The 25,864-nt window shown below is 42.6% G+C and overlaps 1 protein-coding gene across 5 annotated transcripts in view; it reads left to right on the forward strand.

Annotated features, from left to right (window-relative positions):
• The window catches only part of PLXDC2 (plexin domain containing 2), a 379,100-nt gene that overhangs the window by 348,032 nt on the left and 5,204 nt on the right, over positions 1 to 25,864 (forward strand). For all 5 annotated transcript variants that reach the window (XM_053261826.1, XM_053261829.1, XM_053261827.1 and 2 more), the window contains one exon: positions 17,213 to 17,373. In XM_053261826.1, coding sequence (XP_053117801.1) covers positions 17,213 to 17,373 — 161 coding nt within the window. The remainder of the gene's footprint in view (positions 1 to 17,212; positions 17,374 to 25,864) is intronic.

Consider the following 25,864-nt stretch of genomic DNA (forward strand, 5'->3'; position numbering starts at 1 on the left):
AACTGTTCCACTGCATGCTAAGTGACTGGTCCCCATGTGCCAACAAATGCAGAACTCATGATCTTGTGAGACTCCTGAGCATGTTAAAAGTGAGATCTACACGCCCATGGTCTCAGACAAAAGCAGAGGGGCTTTTGGGAGCCTGCAGAAGAGCAGTTCTAGTAACAACTCTTTTCACATATGTATGTTGTACCTCCTAAAGTCAAGACTGCACATAATGATGTTACAAAACAGATTTCATTTCTCAGCTTCAAATTCCGGACAGGCCAAGAACTGCAACAATGCTTCATCCTTGGGGTTGTGCAGCAAATTTGGAATAGTATAATACTTGATTGATTGATTTTCTATGCTGCTTCTACACACTGGTGCCCAAAGTGGTATACAGTTAATTTAAAAAGTTAGTGGAAATTATTATTATTTTGAGAAGGAGGAGGGGGATGCTATTTACACACAGTATCAGCTGTTATTGACTGGATTTGGTACTTTAATTATCGGGCCCTTTCCAAGGGTCTAGGATAACTAAAGAAGAATTAAAAATATCATCATAGTATTTGTGCTGTCCCGAGTAGTGTGGTCTTCTGTAGTTGATGTGTTATAATTTTATTGATGCCCAAGGTGTTGAGATGGTGTTCAAGTTCTTTTGGTACTGCACCAAGGGCACCAATAACTATTGGCACCACTATTGTTTTCTTTTTCTAGAGCCGCTTAATTTCATTCTGAAGGTATTTGTATTTAGTTAATTTATCCAATTGTTTTTCGTTGACTTGTCTATCCCCTGGGACTGCAATATCAGTTATCAGAACCCAATTCTTCTTGATGACTGTCAGATCAGGTGTATTGTGCGCTAAATGCCTATCCGTTTGTATTCAGAAAGTATTTTTGCCTCCTCATTTTCTGTGACTTTCTCAATCGGACGACTCCACCAATTCTTGCTTGCTGGCAATTTGTAATTCCTGCAGAAGGTCCAGTGGATCATTGCAGCAACTTTGTTGTGTCTTTCCTTATAATCAGTCTGCATGATTTTCTTACAACAACATACAAGGTGCTCAGCCATCTCATCTGCTTCCTTGCATAATCAACACTTACTGTCTTTCTGGGTCTTATCAATTTTTGCTTTTATAACATTTGTCTGTAGTGATTGTTCCTGGGCTGCAAAAATGAGACTTTCTGTTTCTTTCTTCAATGTCCCCTTCTTTAACCACTGCCATGTTGTGCTATTGTTGCCTTTTGATTGTATGTCACTAAAAACTGACTGTGTAATGGTTTCTTGTGCCATTTTTCTCGTCGATTCATCATCTGCTGTTTTTTGAATTCACCCTTTGATTCCTTTATTTTCAACAGTCCTGTCTTATTCACTTCCTGTAGCATTTCTTCTTGGCTTTCATTTATATATTCCGCCAATGCTCGTTTTTCTTCTTCAATAGACTGTCTGACTTGATGATGATGATGATGATGATGATGATGATGATGATGATGATGATGATATCATTCAGGCATTAACACACTACCCCAGTCCCTATGATGATTGACTGCTGCCCTGCATTGCACACAAATAGTTTGGTATTTTTCAATTTCAGGAACATTTCAGGTGTTAGTCATTCCACAAACCATTCTTTCATTTCCTTTGGATTTCACTATTTACTTTTGAAATCCTGTTGTTTGTGTTAAGCCAGCGCACATGCTTTTGCAACTGTGTTTTCTAAAGATGGAGCAAATCAGCCCTTAATTGCTTCACATCTGCTTCTAAGCACTCAGGGCATTTCACAGCAAAGGTTACAGTGTTAGCACTCAAAGCTTTCTGATTGCTTCTTTCCAGAGCTAAAAGAGAGTCTGTTGCATGTAGTTTACGGTACTGGAGAACCATACCATAATTCTTTAGAAAAAGAAAAATTCAGCACATAATCTCTCTCACTTTGGAATGTGTATAATTTGCTTCCTCATTCTTAAATAATTAGAGATAAAAGCAGTGCAAAAGCAAACTATTTATTTATGTAATTATCTGTGACCATTATTAGTTGCTTTTGTACCTAAGTATCCAAAATGGCCTACATTAAAAGCCAGTAAAGTTAAACAATTACCATACTAAAAGCCTAGAAAAACAGAGACAAGCAGAAGCAAGGTCATTAAACAGCATCCAGATCCTTAAAACGGTTAAAATAATAATAATCGTACATGAGCCCGCTGGGGTGGTCAGTACCATCTGGGGGCATGAATGCTCATTGTGATTTTTAGATAAGGTCTACACCCCTAGAGGTGGAAAACTGGTGATGGCATTGCAATACTTCCCACTTTTAGTGTGTTATCATGCTTTTATTACCCTGTTCATGCCTGCAGCAGCCCAACTTGCAAGTGTTTTAAAAGCTTTTAAAAGTTTTGAATACACAAAAACTAATACAAATTTTTGTCACTGTTGTCAGATTAATGAAAATGGAAATTGGAAAGAATGTCCTCCAAAGATTGCTCCATGGGTAGAATATAACAATTGGTTCATTGTTACCCTAACCTTTTCCTCTGTGCAAAAATGACTGCAATTTTACTCAATTGTTTGTGGAGGGGATAAAGAAGGGGTGATGACACCCAGAAAGCATGACTGCCACACTGTTACCACATATTTTTCCATCTCGGGGTGGGGGTAGACATTGCCAAAAATAACGATGAGTACTAGTCTCCTGAGATGGTAAAGGTAAAGTGTGCAGTTGAGTCGGTGTCGACTCCTGGCAACCACAGAGCCCTATAGTTGTCTTTGGTAGAATACAGGAGGGGTTTAACATTGCTCCCTCCCATGCAGTATGAGATGATGCCTTTCAGCATGTTCCTATATCTCTGCTGCCCAGTATAGGTGTTTCCCATAGTCTGGGGTACATACCAGCGGGGATTTGAACCAGCAACCTCTGGCTTGGTAGTCAAGCCGATTCCTCGCTGCGCCATTAGGTGGCTCCCTTAGATAATAGCGGTGGCCAAAATGTGTGGGCCTGGCTCATGAAGAAGCCAAAATCATCTATCCAAAGGATTTTATAAAGAAAAGTTTGACCTCAGAGATCAATAGTCTCTCAGGTCATCAGTGAAAGCTACTGCTTGAACTCTTTGGGCAAAAAAGATGATGCAGCTACCATTGAAACAGATCTATAGATGCTGTATGTTATTTATTCATTATTTATTTATTTAGAGGATTCAGAGCCCACCTTTTGACCAAATGGTCCCCCACATGGAGTAATGATTGCAGCTCTGAGCCTGTTACCTTTCCTAATTATTGCCATCATTGAACTGAGCTTGGATCCACTTCATTTTTTTCATTCGAACTGACCTTTAGTCAGCATCTGTGGATAGCATCAGCATTAAAACTGTTTGATTTCAGAAGCAGACATCAACAAATGACCTGAATATATAGAAAGTCACTTTGCTCAGGTTGCTAACTTTCTACTTGAAACAAAAAATGGAGATGGAACAGACTTCAAAGGGGTATGAGAAGCAAAGTCACTTAACAGAATTCCTCATCCACATGCTAACCGCGAGCTTTTAAACTGGCAAATTTGCTCATGATGAATCTTCAGTTGTGAGCTGAGTTTTATCATCAGAGATTAGGCTGATAAAACCTCTCCAGCCACCAGCCTCTTCTTTTTCCCTGGCTGTGCTTTGTCCATTCAGACCAAGACAAACAAAGAGTCGTCAGCTTTTCCAGAACAGATCCTCTATTAAACTCTCATCAAAGTAGAGAAGTAAGCTATAGCTGATCAATGAGGCTCTGTCGTTAGCTGTGCTCCTTTGGGGCTCAGCAGTCAATACTTGATTAGAAACAGCCAAAGGATTCTTAATAATTCCTCCCTTCCTTTCACATCGCAACACTTAAGGCCATAATTTACTGCACAGTAACTTAATTACATTTTAAATCATACTACTGGTTTAGGTCAAACCGTTCTGACCTTTTATTTTTATTCAGAAATCACCTGTAATTAAAGGCATTAAACACCTATGCCATCATGGAATAGTCTCTCACTGTAAATTCCGCTTTACTTTTATCTGCTTCTCCTTGCTTCCAAATACTGTCACTTCTGATTTATCCAGTTGTATGGTGTCTTTTGAAGTACTTGCTGCTTCACTAGATGTCCCAGCTCAGCATTTTTTTATGCAGTCCACATGGCAATGTGAATTGATAGAAGCAACTAAGCAGGAATACCCAGCTCTGGCTGGTAGTTAATTCTTCTCTTGAGATAATTGAATTCCTTGGTCATTTCAGGCCTCCTTTGAACCGCCCATTAATTCCTACCTGTTAAAAGTGAATTTTAAAACTAGAATAACCTGAACTTAATGTTATTAAAGCTTTAAACCTCTTTAATACTACTAATGCTCATGGATTATGTCTCTCCATTCACAAAATGTAACACCTTTTGAACATTGTGTTGGTGTTGATCCTTATTCTTTAAAGGTTAGAAGAGTTTTTATTTCTATAAGAAGCTCCCCAATTGTAGCTAGTTCCTATGAATAACTGAAGGTATTGGCTGCTAGGGACCCCCCGGGGCTGCTGTGCGACTCGATGGTGTGATGTGATGGAACAACTGCGGGACAACTTAAAACTGCATCTACTTTTAAGCCATTCTGCAGCTGCCCCGTTGCACTACACCGTCAGGGCTGCCTTTCAGTGTACACAGTAGCCCCAGTAGGTCCCTAATGCCGACATCCTCTGTTGGCCACCGATACTGGAATAACACTGATATAACACTTGGATGGCTACTTCACAGTTCAGTTGCTAGTCTGAGCAAAGACATTTGGATTTCACAGTTCCAATACAATGTCAGAGCAACTAACAACCTTGATGCACGGGGTGAGGTTTTTACATATGGATTACGCCTCATGGAGTCTTTTAGAAGCAGATGTGAGTCAGGTGTTGCAGCCAGGGGTGCAGTATCCCAATACCAGGTCCATATTGTCTCACGTGGGATTTGTGCTTTTGTCTGTTGACAGTGCTGATTATCTTTTAGGTAGGAGAGAATAGAAAAGAAGGGACACCCTTCTGAGATTTCTTCCAACACAGATGACCACTGATGATGTAATGAGTGTATCTTGGTCTTCCTCATGTAAACTAGCTCCCATACTCTCAAAGCGAATGGTCCTTTTCCTCTACTTAAGATTGCTGTCATCTTTTCTAGGTTCCTCACCTGATTCCTATCTCTCTTATCATTCTCTTCCATTCCCATGTTGCTCCCTCCTGCAACTATTGTGCTCATTGGTCCTTGCATTCATCAGCCTTTTTGAGCAGCTCTCATCCATGCTCACTCTCTATTCCAGAGCTCTTGTCCAACAGCAAACTACCTTATCTGTGGAAAAATTGATTATCCACTTGGCTCTATATTCAGATGGCCAATAAGGTTGTTTCTCTCAAGATTTCATATCCTTCTGAATCTAGTAATTCTAAATCTATTAATTAACTGCATAAGTAAAAGAATTAGCAAAACCTATCACTGCAATCAAATCTAGGCAAACCCATTCCATTCATGTCGACCTCTGAACCAAGGGTAATCAAGACCCAAGTAAAAGCAAGAGAAGATCCAAGATAGCATTGGACATACAGTATATAGTGTAAGGTCCTGTTGTTTGCCTCTCAAGTGCAGTAGTTAAAGTTGCATAACTGCCACAGGTGTTACCATGAGACTTGTTGACAATTTGCTCTTTGACCATTTTTCAGCTTCAGCCCTGTCAGCAGGGTAGCAATTCTGTCCTAAAAATAACTAAATATATACAAAATATTTGTGTCATTGCTTTGTTCGCTCTCAACTGTTTTCGGTTTCTGTATGGCAGTGTTTCAGTCCCTTTTCATTTCAAGGTTCTGAGAGAAGCAGTGCTATTTGTTTCAAGAAATGATGAGCTGGGTGTTTAAAACCTTCTCTCTCTCTCTCTCTTAACAAAGGGCTTGTTTAAATTTTCTGCCGGAAGAGAAAAAAGTGCTGAAGTCATTCATCTTGGGAAAACAACCTCCCAGATTAATAATCTTTACTTTGAGGAAATTTAATCTAGTCACACTGATAAATTGCTTTCACTTGAGCTTGTTTCATGGGTTTTGGAGTGTGCTCAAAAGAGCATTGGTATAAAATGTCTGGATTTGCTCCAGATTTCTCACATCTTCCCCCTTCTACAAGCATCAATTTTTACTGCAAACGTTGCTTCTGAAAATGTGCAGAATAATGTATAAATTTACCAAAGAGATTATTCAAATCGCTGCAATTTGTTCTCTTAAATAATGAGGGCTGCTACGTCCTTCCTCACTGAAACTGAATGCCAAGCCCTTGTTTTGCTTTGAACAGTGTTTAGATGAATGAAGAGCTGGACAGTATATGTACTAGGGTTTTACCTTTGCTTTCTATTGGAACAAACTCCAGGATGATGATTGCTGAGCACCTACAGAAGACCTCTTTTGTATTCAAAAGTTTGTACATGCGGGTCTCAGTTTTCTCAGTGTTGTGCAATTTGCATAAATTGTGCAAATTATGTTGCATAGGAGTAAGCCTATTGAATATAATGAGTTTATTCCTGTTTAACACCATTTGAAAATAATAGCTTTATACTTGCGTTACTCTTGCACAAATTGCAAAAAAAAAATTATATGCACAATTTACCCAATGTTACTAGGCCAGGGCTGCTCAACTCCAGCCCTTCTGCAGATGTTGGCCTACAGCTCCCATAATCCCTGGCTATTGGTCACTGTGGCTGGGAATTATAGGAGTTATCATTCAAAAACTGCTGGGGGGCCTAAGTTGAGCAGGCCTGTACTAGGCTGACATTCAGTATGTCAGCCTGTAATTCCAAAAGGCATCAAGATGTAGTCCACAAATAATTTATTTCTGCTGCAATTCTATTGAGTCCAGTTAAAATTATTTCGGAATAAAGGGGCATGTTTTCAGCCTTCGCGGATGCACGGAGGCCATTTGCGTGGTGTCTGCACATGTGATCTGCACACATCCGCAGAGGCTTGAACCGAGCCTCACTGGATTTCCCTTTACAAATACCAGCTGCCCGCACCGCCAAACCGATTCAGTTAAACAGACCGGATCAGCCAGTTGGTTTGACTGAACCGGTTCAGCTCAAATTCTATTCAAATTCGAGTTGAACAAAGATTTTTTGTTTCTGCGTACCCCTAATCCAAATGCATTCTATTGCACACTTCAACCACTTTTGTAAAGAATTCCAGAGTAATGTTTAATTTTTTTATCTTCCGCCTCTATTGCCTGCATATTCCATTTAAAAGAAGCTGCATTGCACTAAACTGGACCCTTACTTTCGCTAGCCTTGTTTTTCATCTTCCATCTGGCAGTAACTCTCTGTTCACAAGCAAACAAGATGTCAAGAGGTCCATGATAGTAATCTGAGTATTTGAAAACACTTATTTGAATGTTAAAAGCAGCTGGAGTAGGCAATTAGATTGGGACTATGTTTTCTGCACGCAACTTCCTTTCAATTATTGGGACTAACTTTTTTGCACACAATTTTCTTGATGAACAATGTGCCCTTACAGGAGTGCAGATCCCTCCCCTTAACTCATTTGAAGTCATGAACCCCACCGCCTATTGAGATCATCAAGAGAGGTCCATCTGCATTTGCCACCTTGTTGTCTGGTGGCTACTCAGGGATGGGCCTTCTCCGCTGCTGCCCCGAGGCTTTGGAATGCGCTCCCTAGTGCAATAAGAGCTTCCCCATCTCTGACAACTTTTTAAAAGTCTTTAAAGACACATCTGTTCACCCAGGCTTTTAACTGATATTGTTTTGATTGTTTTAATGTTGTTTTTAGAATATTGTTTTAAAATCTTAAATTGTGTTTTAAATTTCTTGTTTTTAAATTTCTTGTTTTTGTTTTTAATTAATGTTTTACTTTTTTTAATCCTGTTGTAAACTGCCCAGAGATGTAAGTTTTGGGTGGTATAAAAATATGTTAAATAAATACATAAAATAAATAAGTTAACATAGAAATATTAAATGTCTATGGCCTGAGTTATACATAGGGTGTTGCTTGTAAAACTTGCTTGTATCCCCACCAAATCTTATAACCCATATCTTCAATCCTCCAAAAGTGCCTTTCCTCTTCTCCCCCACAAAAATATAAGCAAGGAGTTGCTTCTCAAATGTTCCCTCTGTCTGCAGCCCTGCCCACCCTCAGGTAAACATAGGAAAACAGCATAGGGAGAAAAGATGGTGGTTGTTCATTAAATGTTATCTTAACAGGGGTAAAAAAAATAATCCTTTCCTTCTCCCCACCACATCCCAAACACTGGCTGTGATCCTATTCACTTCTGCTCCCAGTGACTTCTAACTTAAGGAGATCGATCTTTATTATAGCATAAAGTAGGTTACATTAGAGTGGCATTAAAATGGCATTTAAAACAGGCTATGACCAGCGCTGTAAGTAAAGAGACTAGAAGCATTACACTGTTATGCAGCTACTGTTAAACTATGGTGAGCTAAAGCTGCAGAAACGGATAAACTAAGTGAAATAAGGGTACAGAAGCTTTACAAGGAGCCAGCGTGGTGTAGTGGTTAGAGTGCTGGACTAGGACCGGGGAGACCCGAGTTCAAATCCTCATTCAGCCATGATACTAGCTGGGTGACTCTGGGCCAGTCACCTCTCTCTCAGCCTAACCTACATCATAGGGTTGTTGTGAGGAGAAACTCAAGTATGTAGTACACAGCTCTGGGCTCCTTGGAGGAAGAGCAGGATTTTAATTAATTAATTAATTAAATGGTTAGCATCTTAAACTCCTAGAATCTTAAAATATTGACATCTATAATCTTAAAATCTGTAAGGTTGTAAATATAATAAAATGCTATATAACTATTCAAAATAAGTACTGTAAAATGCTATATAACTATAAAATGCTATAGAGGGTGTAAGACCATGCACTGTGTCAGGCCTGCTTAGATCTTACTGACTGTCAGGACCCGACACATTTTACACGCTGCTGCGCAGAACTTGACATCATTATGAGGTCGTTCACACAATCAAAAACTGTGTTCTACCCGGGTTTGGGAATCTGTGTGTGCTCCCAATTTTCAGTTGTGTGGAAGCAAGGTAAGAGGAAAACCTGGGTAGAAGTGATTGTGTGGAAGCAAGGTAGGAGGGAAGGCGACCCAGGTCTAATAATGGTTCGCCCTCCCTTCTACCTTGTCTAGTTTGGTCCTCAATCACATTCTTTCCCAGCCTTACCACCTGATGTCCCTTAATGAGTGGCTGGGAACTGAACCTAGCAACGGGACACAGATCCCCCTTTCCCTGTGTGTAATGCAAAGTCAACTGATCTGTCTTGCCGCTGCTGAACACGTTGATTTGTATGAAGGGTTAGCCTTCTTCAGAAGTTTAAACAAAGAAGATGCACACCCACAAGCCCCCCCACCTCCCGCACTGACATGCTCAGAAAACCCACCCACTATCCATGCTCACAGCCACCATGAAAAAAATCAGTCTGTGATCACAGTATTTGTCTCTTCAGAGAAACACTGTGGGTGGGTGAGTGGGTGGGTGGAGCTTCTGAGCATGTCAGTGTGAGGGTGGGGCTTGTGTGGGTGCTCTCTGGAGCCTGTATGTAAGTACAGTATCCCTGCTCTTTTTAACATCTGAGGAGGAAAGTTGCCAGTATTGTTTGTCAGAGGGACATCCTGGGACCTCCGGGGGCCGGGCGGCCCCTGATCCCTGTAGCCCCTGCTGGCTCTGTGACAGAGCCAGCAATCCTGTGGGCGGCCGATCTGGCCACCCAGGGCTTTCTGTTTGCTCATGTGTTTGCTCATTCTGTTTGCTACGCCCACTCTCCCCACTTAACCCACCTCGGCTCTCCACACTGCTAGTTTGGAGAGCCTCTATATGTGTTAGCACTGTAAGCTATTCCCCTGAGGGGATGGGGCCACTCTGGGAAGAGCATCTGGATGTTTGCATGCAGAAGGTTCCAAGTGCCCTCTCCGGCATCTCCAAGACAGGGCTGAGAGAGACTCCTGCCTGCAACCTTGGAGAAGCCGCTGCCAGCCTGTGTAGACAATACTGAGCTAGATGGACTATTGGTCTGATTCAGTATAAGGCAGCTTCATATGTTTGTATGTTTGTCAATGGCTTGATACTATAAAAAATACTGTGGGGCGTGGGGGACGGATGTCCAGGAATAGCTTCAGTCAGAATTGGCCACCGTAGTCATGAAGCTCCCAGCAGGATCAATTGTGCTGGCAACAGCAGGTGTGGTGTGATAAGCTTAATAATCTTTTGCACCTGCAAAAGATTCTGAGATTTCTTTCACCCATTCTATTCCATCACTTTGTAAAGAAGCTGTCAGGTGATATCTGCAAGTGAAAATATTTCATAGTTGACAACCTTCCTCATTGTCTGTGCAAAGAGAGGGAAACACCCCCCCCCCTTGTACATTCTAACCTTGGGATTACCAATTTAGGGCATTTCAGTTGTGCAAATTATTTGTTAGTCACATTTCTTGACACTTGAAAATCCCATTTTTTTAAAAAAAAAGTATATATATTTTTCTTTTTTGCTTTTGGCATGCTGATCACTGTTTTAATATACATGAAATGCTTTTTAAGCAGAGGTTGGTGGAAATACTGACAAGCTGTTGTCAAATATATTGTCTGGAAGTGACAGAATTCTCATTTACAAACCTGGATGCTAAACTCTGTATGAATATCAAATCAGATGAGATTAGCTTTATAGTTGCTACTTTCTGGCTAGTGGTTTTGTTGAAACTTGGAAATATTAAATATGACTGTGGCCTGAATTGTGAATAGAGTTGTTGCTTGCAATGCTTGCTTGTATTTCCAATGAAGTACATGTTGGTACAAAAACAACCACCAAGTTCAGGAGGAAGGAACATGGCTAACAAATAGAATCAGGGAAGCTATAAAAGGGAAGAAGACTTCCGTCAGAAGATGGAAGCCCTGCCCAAATGAAGAGAACAGAAAGAAACAAAAAGTCTGGCAAAAGAAATGCAAGGAGACAATAAGGACTGCAAAAAGTGAGTTTGAGGAGCATATAGCTAGAACTGTCAAGGGGAATAACAAAAACATCTTTAAATATATCAGAAGCAGAAAACCTGCCAGGGAGGTGATTGGACCCTTAGATGATGAGGATGTGAAAGGGATTATTGAGGAGAAGGAGATTGCATAGAAGCTGAATGAGTTCTTTGCACCAGTTGCAGGGGAGTAACAGCAGGACAGAGGGCATGCCCTCAGCTATTGCCTGCAGGCTTCCTAGAGGCATCTAGTGAGCCACTGTGTGGACTAGATGGGCTGTGGGCCTGATCCAGCAGGGCTAATCTTATGTCCTGATACTGACCATATACCCGCTTTGGAACTGAGCTTCCCAGACTTGGAGACTGAAAAACTGGGCCAATTTGAAATGATGAGAGAAGATGATCTAAATTGACTTGAAAAACTAAAAATTGACAAATTGCCAGGGCCAGTTGGCATCCGCCCAAGAGTTCTTAAGGAACTCAAATGTGAAATTGCTGACAAAATTAGCAAAAATATGTAACTTGTCCCTACAATCAGGCTCTGTACCAGAGGACTGGAAAGTAGCTAATGTAACTCCAGTATTCAAAAGGGATCCAGGGGAGGTCCGGGAAACTACAGGCCAGTTAGCTTAACTTCTGTGTGAGTAAATTAATGATAATAATACCTAAGGACAAAATTGTAAAACATATCGAAGAACAGGCCTTGCTGAAGGAGAACCAGCATGACTTCTAATCCTGCCTCACTAATCTTTTGGAGTTCTTTGAGAGTGTCAGCAGTCATATGGATAAAGCTGATCTGGTTCACATAGAGGTCATTCTCACAGCTGGGCGGGGTGGTGGGTGGGCAGCGGGGAAGGCTGAAGTAGCCCGCCTTCCCTACAGATGCTCTCTGACGACCTTCTAGGTGTGAGGATTGCATACCCAGACTGTCCACTGCTGAAATCCAACGATGGGGATCCTTCCAGTGAGAGGCGGGCACCGGTCAGTGCTTCAGTGCTGGCTGCAAGCAGCCAGCACTGGCACACAATCAGGGAAATGTGGTTAAGGGAGCACTTGCTCCCCTAACCTGTTAGAGGCAGGCTCCCTAGGTGGGTTTGCCGCTGAAGTGCTGCCGGGAGCCACATGTCCTGGAATTCTCTGTCATGGGATGTGGTGATGGCCACTAGCATGGATGGCTTTAAAAGGGGCTTAGACAAACTCATGGAGTACAGGTCTATCAATGGGTACTAAGTCTGGTGGCTATAGGCCACCTCCAGCCTCAGAGGTAAGATGCCTCTAAATACCAGTTGCAGGGGAGAAACACCAAGAGTGGGCATGCCCTCACCTCTTGCCTGTGAGCTTCTCAAAGGCAGCTGGTGGGCCACTGTGTGAAATAGTAAGCTGGGCTAGATGGGCCTTGAGTCTGATCCAAGGCTGTTCTTATGAATAGCAATGTAGTGAGGTCCGGACTGCAAATCTTGGACTACCAGAAAATAGTCTGATTAGGAAAGGATTTTTACATTTCAAAATCTGCCTGATATAATAAAAACAGAGTGTTGCAGTTTAAGTTCTATGTTTCTGTTATATACTTCTGCAGGCATAGAAAGAGTAGAAGTCCGTTACCACACATTCTTCTATGTGGTTGGGCCTGATGCAGGTTTGCACAATCCGTCAGAAAGTTGGAGGCAACCCTAGATTCCCAGAGAGTGCATGCTCCCAGCGAGCATACCATCCAAATCCACCCAAGACTGGTTCTTGAGCCTTGCACCTGACATTCACCTAACATTCTTCACCTATATTCAGATGTTGGGTACAAATAAGCCACAATAGCCAGGCAGATATCACATGGAAGGCTCAGAAACAGGCCACTATTCCCAGTGGTCAGTATTTCCAATTACTGAGTTTGTGGAGTTCTGGTGTTTGCGCAGCAGTGCTCTTGCGCAACTGCGTGCACATCATATTAAAATGCCCTCAGGGCACTGTGCAGTATGTCAGCCACTTTTACTCTGATATATGATAAGATTGTAATGTAAGATGTAATGTAAGATAGTAAGTATAATGGATCGTAGTTATCTCCCAGGAGAAACAGCAGCTTATTACTACTACTACTACTACTACTACTATTATTATTATTATTATTATTATTATTAAATTAATAATTCTTAACTTGCTCTGTAAAGAGTCTAGGATGCAAAAGGTAAGAGGACGTGAGGAATGGTTGCTGAAACAAAATGGAAGAAGGGTATGGGCAAAGAGATGGCTTCATCACAGCTGAGTTGTAGTTCAGGGACCAGAACTCAAAGTCAGAACCAAAGAACAAGCTGGAAACAATACAGGCAAAGTCTCAGCCTGAAGAGGGAGCTTTTGTTGCCCTTACTGGCAAGGTCATCCAGTCACCTAGTTATTCCTAGGGAAGAGCTCTAACATGTGGCTCAGCACACAAAGCAGCGGTGCACTAGGTTTCTGTTTTGAGTCCTAAAGCTTCTTTGAAGAGAGGGGAAGAGCTAAAAGTCAAAGAACATTTTATACATTCATCCCACCCATTAATTTCTCGGTCGTGCAAAGCTATAAAATAGATAAGGGTCATGATACCTTCTTGTTAATTCCTATTGCCTCTCCACAGGAAAGAGAGGTTCTTTTTAAGAAGAGGAAAAATAAGGGTTTTAGCTTCAGGCTTTGTTGTGTTTTGTGGCACATTTCCAGATAAGTTTATGCTGTCTTTTATTGAGAGGCTTCCATTTCTCTTTACACAAATTGCCACATTTCTAGCATCAATGAGTGATGCCTTTTCATGTGTTAATGAAACTGCTCCGGGGTGATTGGCAGAGACCCTGAAATCTACCTTTGGGGCTTATGTGGGGGAAATTAGCTCAGAAATGAACAGTTTCACGTTAGATTTTAATTTGCACAAAGTTGTGGACTCAGGAAATTACTAGACCGAGACAAGATTTAAGTTTCAAAATAAAATATATTTATTGTAGGAAGGGGTACAAAGGAGAGAAATGTGTGATTAAAGCAATATTTTTTAAAATCAAAAATACATTTAACAGCAGTGAGGCTTTTTAGCTTAGAGTCCTAATTGTGTACATTCCCAGGCGGGCAAGAGAAAGAGGCTTCTAGAGAAGGAGGGCGTTGGATTTAAGAAAGGGGAACAGATTTGGGGCCCAAGGAGGGGCAAAGGCTTATATCACCTGGGCTCTGGGGACCATCAGGGAACTTCGTTCCTGAGGAACAGGTCGGGCCAAGGCAGGTGCAGGAAGGTTGGAGAGGTTAGTTGGTAGAGGTGATTCCAGGAGGGTGCTTCCTCCTTGGACCCAGCTTCCCATGTTAGCAAGGGAGACTGGGCAGATCAAGCTGGGCAAGAAAGCCGATCTGGAGAGTGGCACAAAGTACTTGCGTGATGGCCAGTGGATAGTAAATCTCCCAAAAAGCTGATGGTAACTCCAAAGAAACTGACACATGGAGAGCACGCAGGTCACAAGGAGCATGTGATGGAGTCCCAAGTGGAGCGTACAAGAGAGCACACTGGATCATGAAATTGAGACTCCTTATACCCAAAATCATATCCTGGGGGCAAATTCCATTTGACCACTGCTGTCTGACTGGTGTGTTGGGAGGGACTGGCAAGGATCCCATTGTTGCTGATCTTCCTTCCTGAGTGTAACAATGTGGGAATTGCCGAGATATGCCAAGACTTTTGTCATGAGAACAGAGTGCATAGATGTGAGAAGGGGCGTCTGCATAAATGAAGAAGTCCAATAATTTAAATCAGTACTTTTGATGGGTGCATCTCTTAGGTTCGTAGCTTGCTCAAGCAACTTTGTGAGGGGGGAAGATTTACCTCTGCAAGCCTTATCTATGTTTTTCATGTTGAGTTAATTAGCACATTAGCTGACTGCTATCCTTCTTGTGAAAGGAGGAGAAAGACAAAGCAGTTCACCCTGAGTGCAGAGTGGCCTTGGCAGAGAGTTAACCAGCTTTAGTTAACTTTGGGGGTCTCCACAGGATCAGGGACGGCATGCATCTGTTCCCGTTTACAATTTTGCTTGTTAGGAGCCAAATCTAGGGGCAACTGGCCGCTAAGTGACCTGTCCCCATGTGCTATAAATGGAGAGCTCACGATGCTGTGAGGCTGCTGAGCATATACACACTGAGATCTCCAAGCCTGGAGACTCAAACACAAACAACAGAAAAGCTTTGCAAGTAACACAGGTCAAAAACAAACATGTGTGCTTGCAGGAATCCAGAGCACAAGTCACCAGTTATTTTCCACAACACTCAGGAGACTGACTGCAATGCTGTTGCTATTTTCAGTGCTATCAGAATCTCATGGGTTTGCTGATTTCCTGATGTGCGTTGCCCTGCAGCATTGCTTCTTGAGATCTGAGTAAACCAAGAGACACCTATGCCTATTGACCCCAATCTTCATGGCAGGGGGCAGCCCAATATACTCCCTTCTTGCAGCACCCAACCAGTTTTCTGGGCACTTGCCACATATTAGAAGCACACCACTACATGTGGCACTTACTGCTGCTCCTGACAGGCATAGAATGCCTATGCAGAACGTGCTGCTGAGTGGAGGGCCTTGGTTTGTCATGTAGTGGGCCTGAAATATCTCTATGTGCCTGGAATAGGGGTGCCTTTATACTCCACATACCAGGACCAGGAGTCATTAAATCACTACAAGATTCTTCGTAGTGTTTATTTGTTTTATTTATTTATTCAATTTCTATACTGCCCTTCCAAAAATGGCTCAGGGTGGTTTACACAGAGAAATCACAAACAAATAAGATGGATCCCTGTCCCCAAAGGGCTCACGAAAAAGAAACATCAGATAGACACCAGCAACAGATAGAATCGAAAAAGAAACATCAGATAGACACCAGCAACAGTCACTAGATCAGGCCTGCTCAACTTCGGCCCTCCTGCAGATGTTGGCCTACAATTCCCATAATCCCTGGCTATTGGCTGCTGTGGTTGAGAATTATGGGAGTTGTAGTCCAAAAACAGCTGGGGGGCCTAAGTTGAGCAGGCCTGCACTAGAAGTACTGTGCTGGGGGTAGATAGGGCCAGTTACTCTCCCCCTGCTAAATAAAGAGAATCACCCTGTTTAAAGGTGCCTCTTTGCCCAGTTATCAGGGGATATTTAGTATCACCTTGAATTTGTAGGAAAGTAGCTCCTTCAAGGTAGCTTGTACTAAAGCCATTGTCATTGTATCCATGCTGAGGATGGCACTTAAGGTGCTTTGGGACAGACCTCCGTTTGCAACTTAGCAGCTGATGTAGAGACCAAATAGACCTTTGGGCTCTCAGTGTCAATATAGCAGCTACATTCCACATTTACTCAGAGCTCCAGTTTCCTTTTCATGCCTCTTCTCTTCTGTGTTCTTACCATACTGTTCAAAATTCCCATGCCGAGTTTTCATGAACACCACCATATTAAGCTGCAAATCCCACTATTAAGTTTTACCACCCCGTTAGAAACCATTCCAGTTATCTAGAGTATCCAAAGCAGGCATTATTCTTGGCCATCTGCAACCCAGATGCTAATGAACGAAATAAACGTACAAAGCTAAATGACAGTGGTGGTAATCAGAGTTTTAGCTGGGTGGGTGGAAGACAGATTGTCCTGCTGTAGGACACTCTTGCTCTAATTTGTCCCTTTGTCCTTTGCAGTTGTTGTAACAGCAAGGAGCGTATTCCTATAAAGTTTAGCAAAATGATGGCTTTCAGCAATATTTTTATATGGTACTTGGTCTCTCTTCAGATCAAAATAGTTGAGGGCCATTTAATATCCATCTGCTCCGCAGTAATATAGAACTTTGGAAACTCATGCTCTGTGCTCCCTCGATTTTATGGACACTCCTCAGAAGGATTTGTGACAGTTCTTAATTTGAAGGCCACAAGACATGATGATGATTTTCAGCTTTCAAAATCGTATTCAAACAATGTATGATGTCTGTAGGCAAGAGTGAATACATTACTGGGTGAAATCAAGATCTGATTCATTATGTAGTCAATTTGAGAACCATTAGAATGCCTGTTACATTTACAAAGGAGGATATTAATATTGTTTATTGAGGTAGAAATAATAAAGCATTTGGAAATTGCTTCTCGTTGATATTATGAGAGTGTGGAGAGCAGGCAAAGCAAGAGCCCAGATTGCCAGGGTAAGAGTTTATTGCATGTGTGGAAAGGGGAGAAAATAAAATGAAATCTTGCCAGGCTTAATCTGGATGCTTTTCTTGTAGCCTCAACAGATAACAGTGCAGCAGAGAAAAAAAGTGGAACTCTTCATGCTGGCTTAATTGTCGGAATATTCATCCTGGTCCTGATCGTCGCAGCAGCAGTTCTGGTAACAGTTTATATGTACCACCACCCGACATCAGCAGCCAGTCTCTTCTTTATTGAGGTGAGCTGGGTTTTACGTAGTGGACCATAAGGCTGCAATCTATTACCTGGTCAGAGACTGATCTGTTTCCTGTAGGCTGGGACTCCGAAGTATTCTCCGAGCCCTGATAAGCGCTGGCATTCCTTCTGCTGTTGTGTTGTTTTTGTTTTTCTATGATTTACAATGCTTGGCCTTTAGCTGGGGAGTGAGATAACTGGCAGGGAGTGTATCTCCAGCCAGTAAGTGGCAGTGAACTTGAGAATGACCTTTCCCCCAAAACAATGTGACAAGCTTGGAGAATCACTGATTTTCCCAAAGAATTGCTGAGGTCCAGTAATCTGTCTTCCGTCGTGTTGTTGATTCATCTTGGCAATAGCTCACCATATAATATGACTGTGTCATGATCTACTGGTTTAATGCAAGACATTATTAGCCACGGTAGAAATAATTAATCTAACTCAAGGTTCACATTCAGAATTTATTACATTTATATCTTGCTTTTTTCTCTCTCTCATGGAAGTCAAGAAAGGCATACGTGGGGTTCTCAGGTGGTCTCCCATAAAGACACTCTCCAGATACAGACCTGACTAGCTTCAGCAAGATTGCTGCATCATATATCTTGAGGCCAGGGGTGTAGCTATAATTGAGTGGATGGGTTCAAAGAACCCGGGGCCCCCAGCTCCACCCCTCTCTATTTTCTTCAATATCTCCCTCACTCTGAGGGGCCGCTGGGGACAGGGTGAACATGGGCCCCCTCTTCCCTAGCTATGCCCCCGCTTCCAACCATGGCCCTAGGCCCAATTTACTATAAGTTAAATGTTGAAATATCATAGTTGCAATACTACAGTTTGCAATAAGCCCATTCCAGGAATGTTCATGGCAACACCGTGATGTGTATAATTACTAGCATGTGTAGGAAAGCTTCTTCTTCTTCTTCTTTTAACTAAGCCCATTCTCATGACCAGGAAAAAGAGTGTAGGAGGCAGTATAGCCAGGGATTCATGTTTGTGTGAACCCACAGGAATCCTCCTCACCTAACTCACTGGGTAACCCAAAACCTCTACCGTGCTCTTAACCCAGGACGAAAAGTAAGAGCTCCTACCACAATGTGTGTTTGCCTTTGGTATCAAGTCTTAGGAAGCAGCAGCCATGATTGTAATGGAGCGCTGTGCCTATAGAGTTGGGATCTGTGAATGTGCCACTCTGCAAAATCACACCCTATGATCCTTTGCTTGCAATGTCTTCAGTAAGGCTGGTCCCACCTCCTGCCACTTCATGGCCAATCAGGGGGATAGCCGATGATGTAATGGGGGTTCCTGGTCTCCTTGTAGTGCAATGCATGCTGGGATAGATCTTTCAATCTATGGAGGACCCCTTTCCTGATTTCAAACATGGAGACTGCAACTACCATGATTGTCTGGGTGCTGGGTTTGCAGATCCAAGCGGAGCTTCTGCTCATCTGCAGAGACCAGGGTAGGAGCTTTTTACCCTGCCAAACCCCACATACAATCCTGTGAACAGATCCAAGGTACAAGTTATTTATGAGTTATACCTTGCTTTTCCTTCCAGAAGGTCAGCACAGCTCATATATGGTTCCCTATTAGTCCGCTTCCAGGCAGTTTAAAGGACCAAACTGACTTCGCTTCAGCAACAGAACTCTGTCTTGTACTTTCAGACTATTCTTCCATATAGAGACATCAGTCAATGTAGCTGGATGCATATTTTTCATCTGCATACAGTGGTGGATGGGAAAATACATCCCCATGTTTTCTTAAAGACTGCATTGTACTAATCAAATGCACATGTGAATTGCTGGGCACATGGGCATCTGCATGAATGTGTAACTTAATAAATTAGCACCCTCATCCTATATGTTGACCATCTTATCCATTTAATGCTGACCTAAGCTAGTAGAAGGTAGAACTTTGGATCTGTCACAGTGTGGGTTTGTGTACAAGGAAATCTTTTCATCTGGGCAAACTAAGTGCTAGGTTCAAGTGAGGTTCTTACAAGTTTCAAACTTTACAGAGTATTGCCATTGTTTTTACTACTCTCCGTTAATACCTGTAAACTGGCTTTGCCTTACTATGTGTACTTGAAGATGAAAACATGTACAGTAATACTAGAAGCTACCTCTTTATTTGTGTATAATCTCCTTCTTAAGTTATCAGAAATGACCTCCTTATTAAAGCTGTATTGGAGGCTGTGGCTGCACTACCTTGAGCAGAATTTCATTACAAGAGTTTAGATATCATTGTGCAATAACAATATTGTTATTTTAAGAAGCATTGCATAGTTTTCTTCTAACCTCAATACACGGTGCTGATTTTAGCCATTGCGTGATCTAGAACCCTCACACCTTAAGGATTACCTATCATCATAAGAAGTCATTCAACAATTGAAGTCCAGTCAATAAGTTCCATTGTTTGTTTCATCTTATGGAAAGTTAGGATGGTTAACAGCTGGGAGAAGAGTCTTTTCAATTTAGTCTTCAAAAATTAGGCTTTGGGGTCTTACTGCCTATGCACCACAGCAGTTACCAGGGGTCTCTGCAGTGCAGCAGGATCCATAAAATTGCTGCAGCTCTTCAACCTAGAAGACCTGAAGAACTAAATAGGAACCTGGCTGAATTCTTCGTCTGAGCAGGGTCACTTGATAGTCTTGTCTTGTGCAGCCTCTACTTTTCTCAGCTGTCCCTGACCATAAGGCTATTCACCCGATTCCTGCCAGGGCAGGGGAAAGGCATGGTTGCACCTACCTTTCCCCCGGATGATCCTTAGTGTTCTCATGGGCGCGCCATCATGCGCCCACATGAGCCACGCTGCTCTGTGCAGTACGGATTGCTGCGGGCCAGGACTCGGAATCCCACAATGCACTTCACAGTGAGCATGGTGCATTGGGGGATTCCCCCAGGAGTCGGGCACTCTAGGCATCTGACTCTGTATATGTCCGGGCTGCATGCAGCCCAAGCATACACAGGACCCCAGACCTGGGGTAAAGGGTCTGCTCACACCATTTAAACCAGGTAAAAGCCTGGGTAACAAAATCTGGACTTGCGGGGGAGACACCACCAGGATCATGCTCCATCCCGGCGCTGCACATGAGCAGCCCTGCCCAGTGTCATGCCCCTGTCCTCAGATAGCAAAGGGGAAGAGGACGCTGACAGCCCTCCAGCTGACACAGGGGTACCTGAAGGGCAGAGCCCAGCTGTCAGTCCACAGGAAATAGCTGAAGCAGGACCAGTTTCAGTCCCAGAACAAGCAGAGCAGTCAGAGGCAGCAGCGACGGAGAGTGGCGAGCAGGACCCCGAGTTGAACGGGGAGCGCCCTCTGACTCCACAACAGAGGAGAATGACAAGACGCCAACAACAGCTGGAAGTTCTCAAAAAAGTAAACGCCTCCTTAAAAAGGCAGATAAACCCTGAATCCGTGTCAGCTGAGAACAATCAAGCCAGGCTATAAATCAAGTCTGCAGGCTGCAGCCAGATGCTGGAAAACAACACAAGTTTATTGTGGAGTGTACACCAGCCCCCTAGCCTGAGCAAAGGAGATTCCCAGCCGTGTGCTGGCCTCTGCGACCCAGCCTGATTTCCTACTTGAACCCTGTCTCCTGCCGTGCCCTGCTCTGTTCCCTGATCTGAATGCAGAACAGCTAGACTCCACTGCATCATCCCTCCTGGGAGCGCCTTACTTTCTTGCTTCGCACTGGCTCAATGGAATCTGGTCGGAGGAAGTGTCCAACGACCATGACCTACCACCTAGACTCCAATGCCGGGTGGACAGGCTGCTCAAACCCAGGTAGGGCTTCCCTAACCTGGGTAGGGTTGCTCGCAAGCACAGCCTCTGTGTCTTCACTCTCTAGCCCAGTTGATCCTCATCTACAAAACCTGACATTTGACCCCAGCCTCTCTTGATTGCATCTTCTGCCTTTAGCCACTTTGACCCTTGCCACCCTGTAGCTGGGCCTCGTCTATCCAGGCTAAGGCATGAAATGGCACTTCTCTAAGCCTCAGAATGCCAGCTCTCACTACAGATGGTTATATTATGGACTGTTCTTGCATGGAAGCTGATATTCAAAGATACAGCTCCCTAGCCTGACTTCTCCATGTAAGTGTTAGAAGTGAGAATTCTAAAGCAATGCTCTTAGCACCGCAGTAACCTCTTTTGGCCACTAGAGGCATGATGAGATTTTAATAGGTCTGTCTTGGTCAGTTAGAGTCAGGCCACATTCAGATATCGCAGGCACTAGCTTAGAACTGCAGTTTGCAGTTAACATTCTAAACTGGGGATTGCATCGCAGACAATCCCTCAATTCCCAGTTTGGGAAACTCCAGAAGCAGATGGTTTGTTTGTTTGTTTGTTTGTTTGTCATATTTTAATACCACCTGATATGTACAACTCTAGGCAGTGTACAAAATTTAAAACAATATTTAAAAATCAGCACAGATTAAAATACAACACAATTAAAACAGTAGCATAAAAACAGAAATAAAAACAGTAACATAAAACAATTATTAAAACAAATTATTAAAATTAATTCTAATTAAAAGCCTCTGAGTCTTAAGGGTTTCTTAATAAATCTTTTTTTTAAAAAACCCTCAACCTACAGTCCCCCAAAAATCTCTTGGGCTAAACTTCTTTACCACCAGAGCATACTCTGCTGTGGGCGAACTTTAATGTTTCTCTTCACACCTGTCAACAGTCAGTTTCACCAGGCAAATGCCCTCAGAAAACTATAAAAATCACTTGTGATAATTCTTAGTACCACCTATCTTTTTAAAAAAATGCATCATATGGTAACAGACAATATGAATAACAAAATCAACTCCTGAAATTTTGATACTGCTGTCACCAATAAGGGTGCATGCTAGGGGGCTGACCTGAAAAGTCATCCATTTCCATTTTTGCATTAAAAATTGCCCTTTTGATAAGGTAGAAGCTCCTGTCAAAAAAATAGTTTCTCACTTTTAGTGATGCACTACAAACTGTGCAGTTCTTTTATCTGAATCTATGGAGCCTCTTCACTCAAATCTTATTTGAAGCCTTTAATTAAAATTTTCTAGGGGAGGTGCAAAAAATAAAATCAGTGGAAGACAAGTAATATTCAAACATGAAACAAAAACTGCATGCAATTTTTTTTTTTGCTCACCCATAATGCTAACATCCCTCGGCCTTCTTTAATAAATATTGTAATATTGCAAGTTATCAAAGGGTTTTATTTAATAAAACAGTAGTCAAATTGTCAGGCATATAGTGTGGGTCCTCATAATTTTCATTTCTCTGCAAGCAGTAAACTGCAAAAGATGTTTAATGTAATGGAGATTTTTGTTATGAACTACTGTTTTTCTGACTTCCCAAGGCTCTCAGTATGCAGAATTATTTCAGACACCTTACTGTGTGTGTGCATCGGTAGATGAAACAACATGTTTCTAAAATGATCTCCTCTGCAGACATTATGAGCTTATTGTGGAACAAGCTCTTGGGAAAAAATGCATATAAAGAGATTATTTAGAGTCTCGGCAAACTAACATTGAATCAAAGTACACACAGTGCTCATAATTGCTGTAACTGAATTCTTATAATAGGTGGAATGTACTGCATTACTGGCATACATAAAAGCTATATAGCTGCTTGTAAGGCATAACAATATGCTTCTCCATTTCTTTAGGAGCCAAGGGAGAGCAGTCATGAAATGCCAATGTCCCCATATTCTTGTGCTTGCTCTCTGTGTGAACATCATTATACCCTGGCGAGCACATCTGTTCAGTCATTCCATAACCAATCTTCTCCTTCATCACTTATCCCCTAATCTTTATCTCCCCGTGGCATGTGTACGGCAAATCACTCCCACTCCTTGTTTGTTCACAGCATCCGGAGAGTTGCCACCTCCATACTGGTTTGTGCATACAAAGCCCTGTAAAATGTTCCTTGTCATGACACTTCCACTCTTTTTTCAGCACCTGCTGAAATGACTCCTCCTCTCTGTTTTGGATCTCACATTGTTCAAGCAAGATCCTTTCAATTAGTTTAGAGCTCTCTGTGAAGTTGGCGGGTATTTTGCAATTATTCTGGCAGTGTGAAAATGTGAGAGAAAACCTGCCTGGTTTATGTAAGGAAAGATATATTCATTTCTGTTTCAAAGGCAACCAGAGCCCTAAAAGTTTCAAAGCCGACTAGAGACGTAAAAGTCAACGTGGGGGAAGTCAATGTCAGAAAGTAACCAGGACAGTTCCACTTGGGAAGGGGTTGCTTGGCTCTTGAAACAAGATGAAAGGAAATTAACTGGTTTAAATCACTCCTGTGGGCATTTGTAATACTTCCTGCACAGTATGCAGTAGGGATGTGCGAATTGATTTGGGTACAAAACAATGTGTACCCAAATCTACCTGTTTGGGGCAATTTGTGGACAAAACAAATCGCCCCTGTGCTAGCTGGCCAGATTCGGGCCCAAAACAAATCGCCCAGATTTCAGACCTGAAAAATTTGTAGATTCAGACTTCCGTTTTGTGGTGATCTCTCTTGCTGTCTCCATTTTGTGTCAGGATTTTTTTTTTAATCCCACCCTACCAAGCTTCAGATTGGTGACTTACAGTGTGCAATGATTGGCTGGCGATTCCACCCTGTTTCCAGATAGGCTCATTTCCATTCAAATCTTGTGTAGCCAGGGGTGACTGGCCCCACATTGGCTAGGGGAAGGGTCAAAGAAGGGACAGGGATGGGGGGAGTTCAAAGGGGGTTTTTCAAATGTACTCAGGGAGGCAGGCAGCCACCATTCTGCTTTTCTGCCTCGTGGGAGGAGAGAGAGAGCCAGAGGAGCTTTGCTTTTCCTTGCCTGCCTGCTGCCTGGAGAGGATTCTCTGCTTTTTGTTCCCGCTTTCCTGATTGAGGAAAAGAGAAGAGAATTTTTTCCACCCCCTTCATGCTGCTGAGAGAATCACTGCCTGCACCTGCTGTCTGTGCGAATCGATTTGGGTACAAAACCTGTTCTGGGAGATTTGTGGACAAAACCAATTGCCCCTGTGCTAGCTGGCCAGATTCAGATCCAAAACAAATCAGGGTGATTCGATTTGGGTACAAATCGAATCGAAGAAATTGATTCATGCACATTCCTAGTATGCAGTATGAAATGATTGCTCTTAGTTGCAAAGAGCACTTAGTCGCAAAGAACACTGCACACAGGGTTTCTAAACAACCAAAAAAGAATCAGTATTTTAAATGACAAGGATATAGAAGACAAAAGGTTGGTTCTCTTGGAGAATAGGGCAGGAGAAGCCTCTGACCCTTGTTTGGCAGCTGTGCGTGCTCCTGTTTGCCGATAGCTGAAAACGAGGTTGGAGGAGGCCATCTGTGATGGTGTGCTCAGCAGTAGCTGGGTCAGAGGGGTTTTCGTCCTGCCTCATGAAGCAGCTGGATACAGTTGCTGGGTGGGAGGGAGTCCTCTGCCCAAACTGCCATTGAGCACACACTCACAGGCAAAACCTTCGACCTTGTTTTGAAGTGACCAATGATCGGCAGACTGGAGCATGGGCAGTTGCATCCCACACTGTTGCCAAAGGTCCCCTGACTCCCAGCAATGGCTTTCAGTGGGGGCTGGGTCAGGGAGCTTCAGTAGTGAAGTGGGAAGATGTCTTCACACTAGTGAACATTGATTGTTCCAGTACTTCTTGATGCTTCCCAATATTTATTATTTATTTATTACATTTATAGACCGCCTCATCCAAAGACTCTGGGCAGTGCTCAACAAGTTTTAAAAAAATAAAATAAACACCATCTAAAACACACTACTTAAAACATTATAAAAAATTTTTAAAAAACTATTCAAAGCCAATTAAAATACACCAAAACAATTTAAAAGCCTTGGCAAGCCAGGCCAAACACATAAGTTTTCAGGGCTCTCTTAAAGGTCAACAGTGAGCCTAAACTGCAGTTATCTGCCAGGAGTGCATTCCATAGGCCAGGAGCAGCTATAGAGAAGGCCCAGTTCCGAGTCGCCAGCAGATGTACCAGTGGTAACTGGAGATGGACCTCTCCAGATGACCCCAATGAGTGATGAGGATCATACCGAAGAAGGCACTCTCTAAGGTAGCCCGGACCCAAGCCATTCAGGGCTTTAAAGGTAATAACCAGCACTTTGTATTTTGCCCGGAAACATATCGGCAGCCAGTGCAACTGTTTTAAAACAGGCATAATATGGTCTCTACAGGTTACCCTCGAGACCAGTCTGGCTGCCGCATTTTGAAATAACTGAAGTTTCCGAACTATGTACAAAGGCAGCCCCACATAGAGCTCATTGTAATAATCAAGCCTGGGGGTCACCAGCTGATGCACCACTGTTTTGAGATCCTTCTTATCAAGGAATGGACGCAGCTGTCGAATCAGCCAAAGTTGATGGGAAGAGCTCCTGGCCATAGCCTCCACCTGAGATACCAGGGTGAGGCCTGGATCCAAGAAAATATGTGTATTTTCATGTTACATTTGATGAAAATAAATACATTTATCAATTTTAAAAATCA

The sequence above is a fragment of the Hemicordylus capensis genome, chromosome 6 (assembly GCF_027244095.1).
Source record: "Hemicordylus capensis ecotype Gifberg chromosome 6, rHemCap1.1.pri, whole genome shotgun sequence".
NCBI lineage: Eukaryota > Metazoa > Chordata > Lepidosauria > Squamata > Cordylidae > Hemicordylus > Hemicordylus capensis.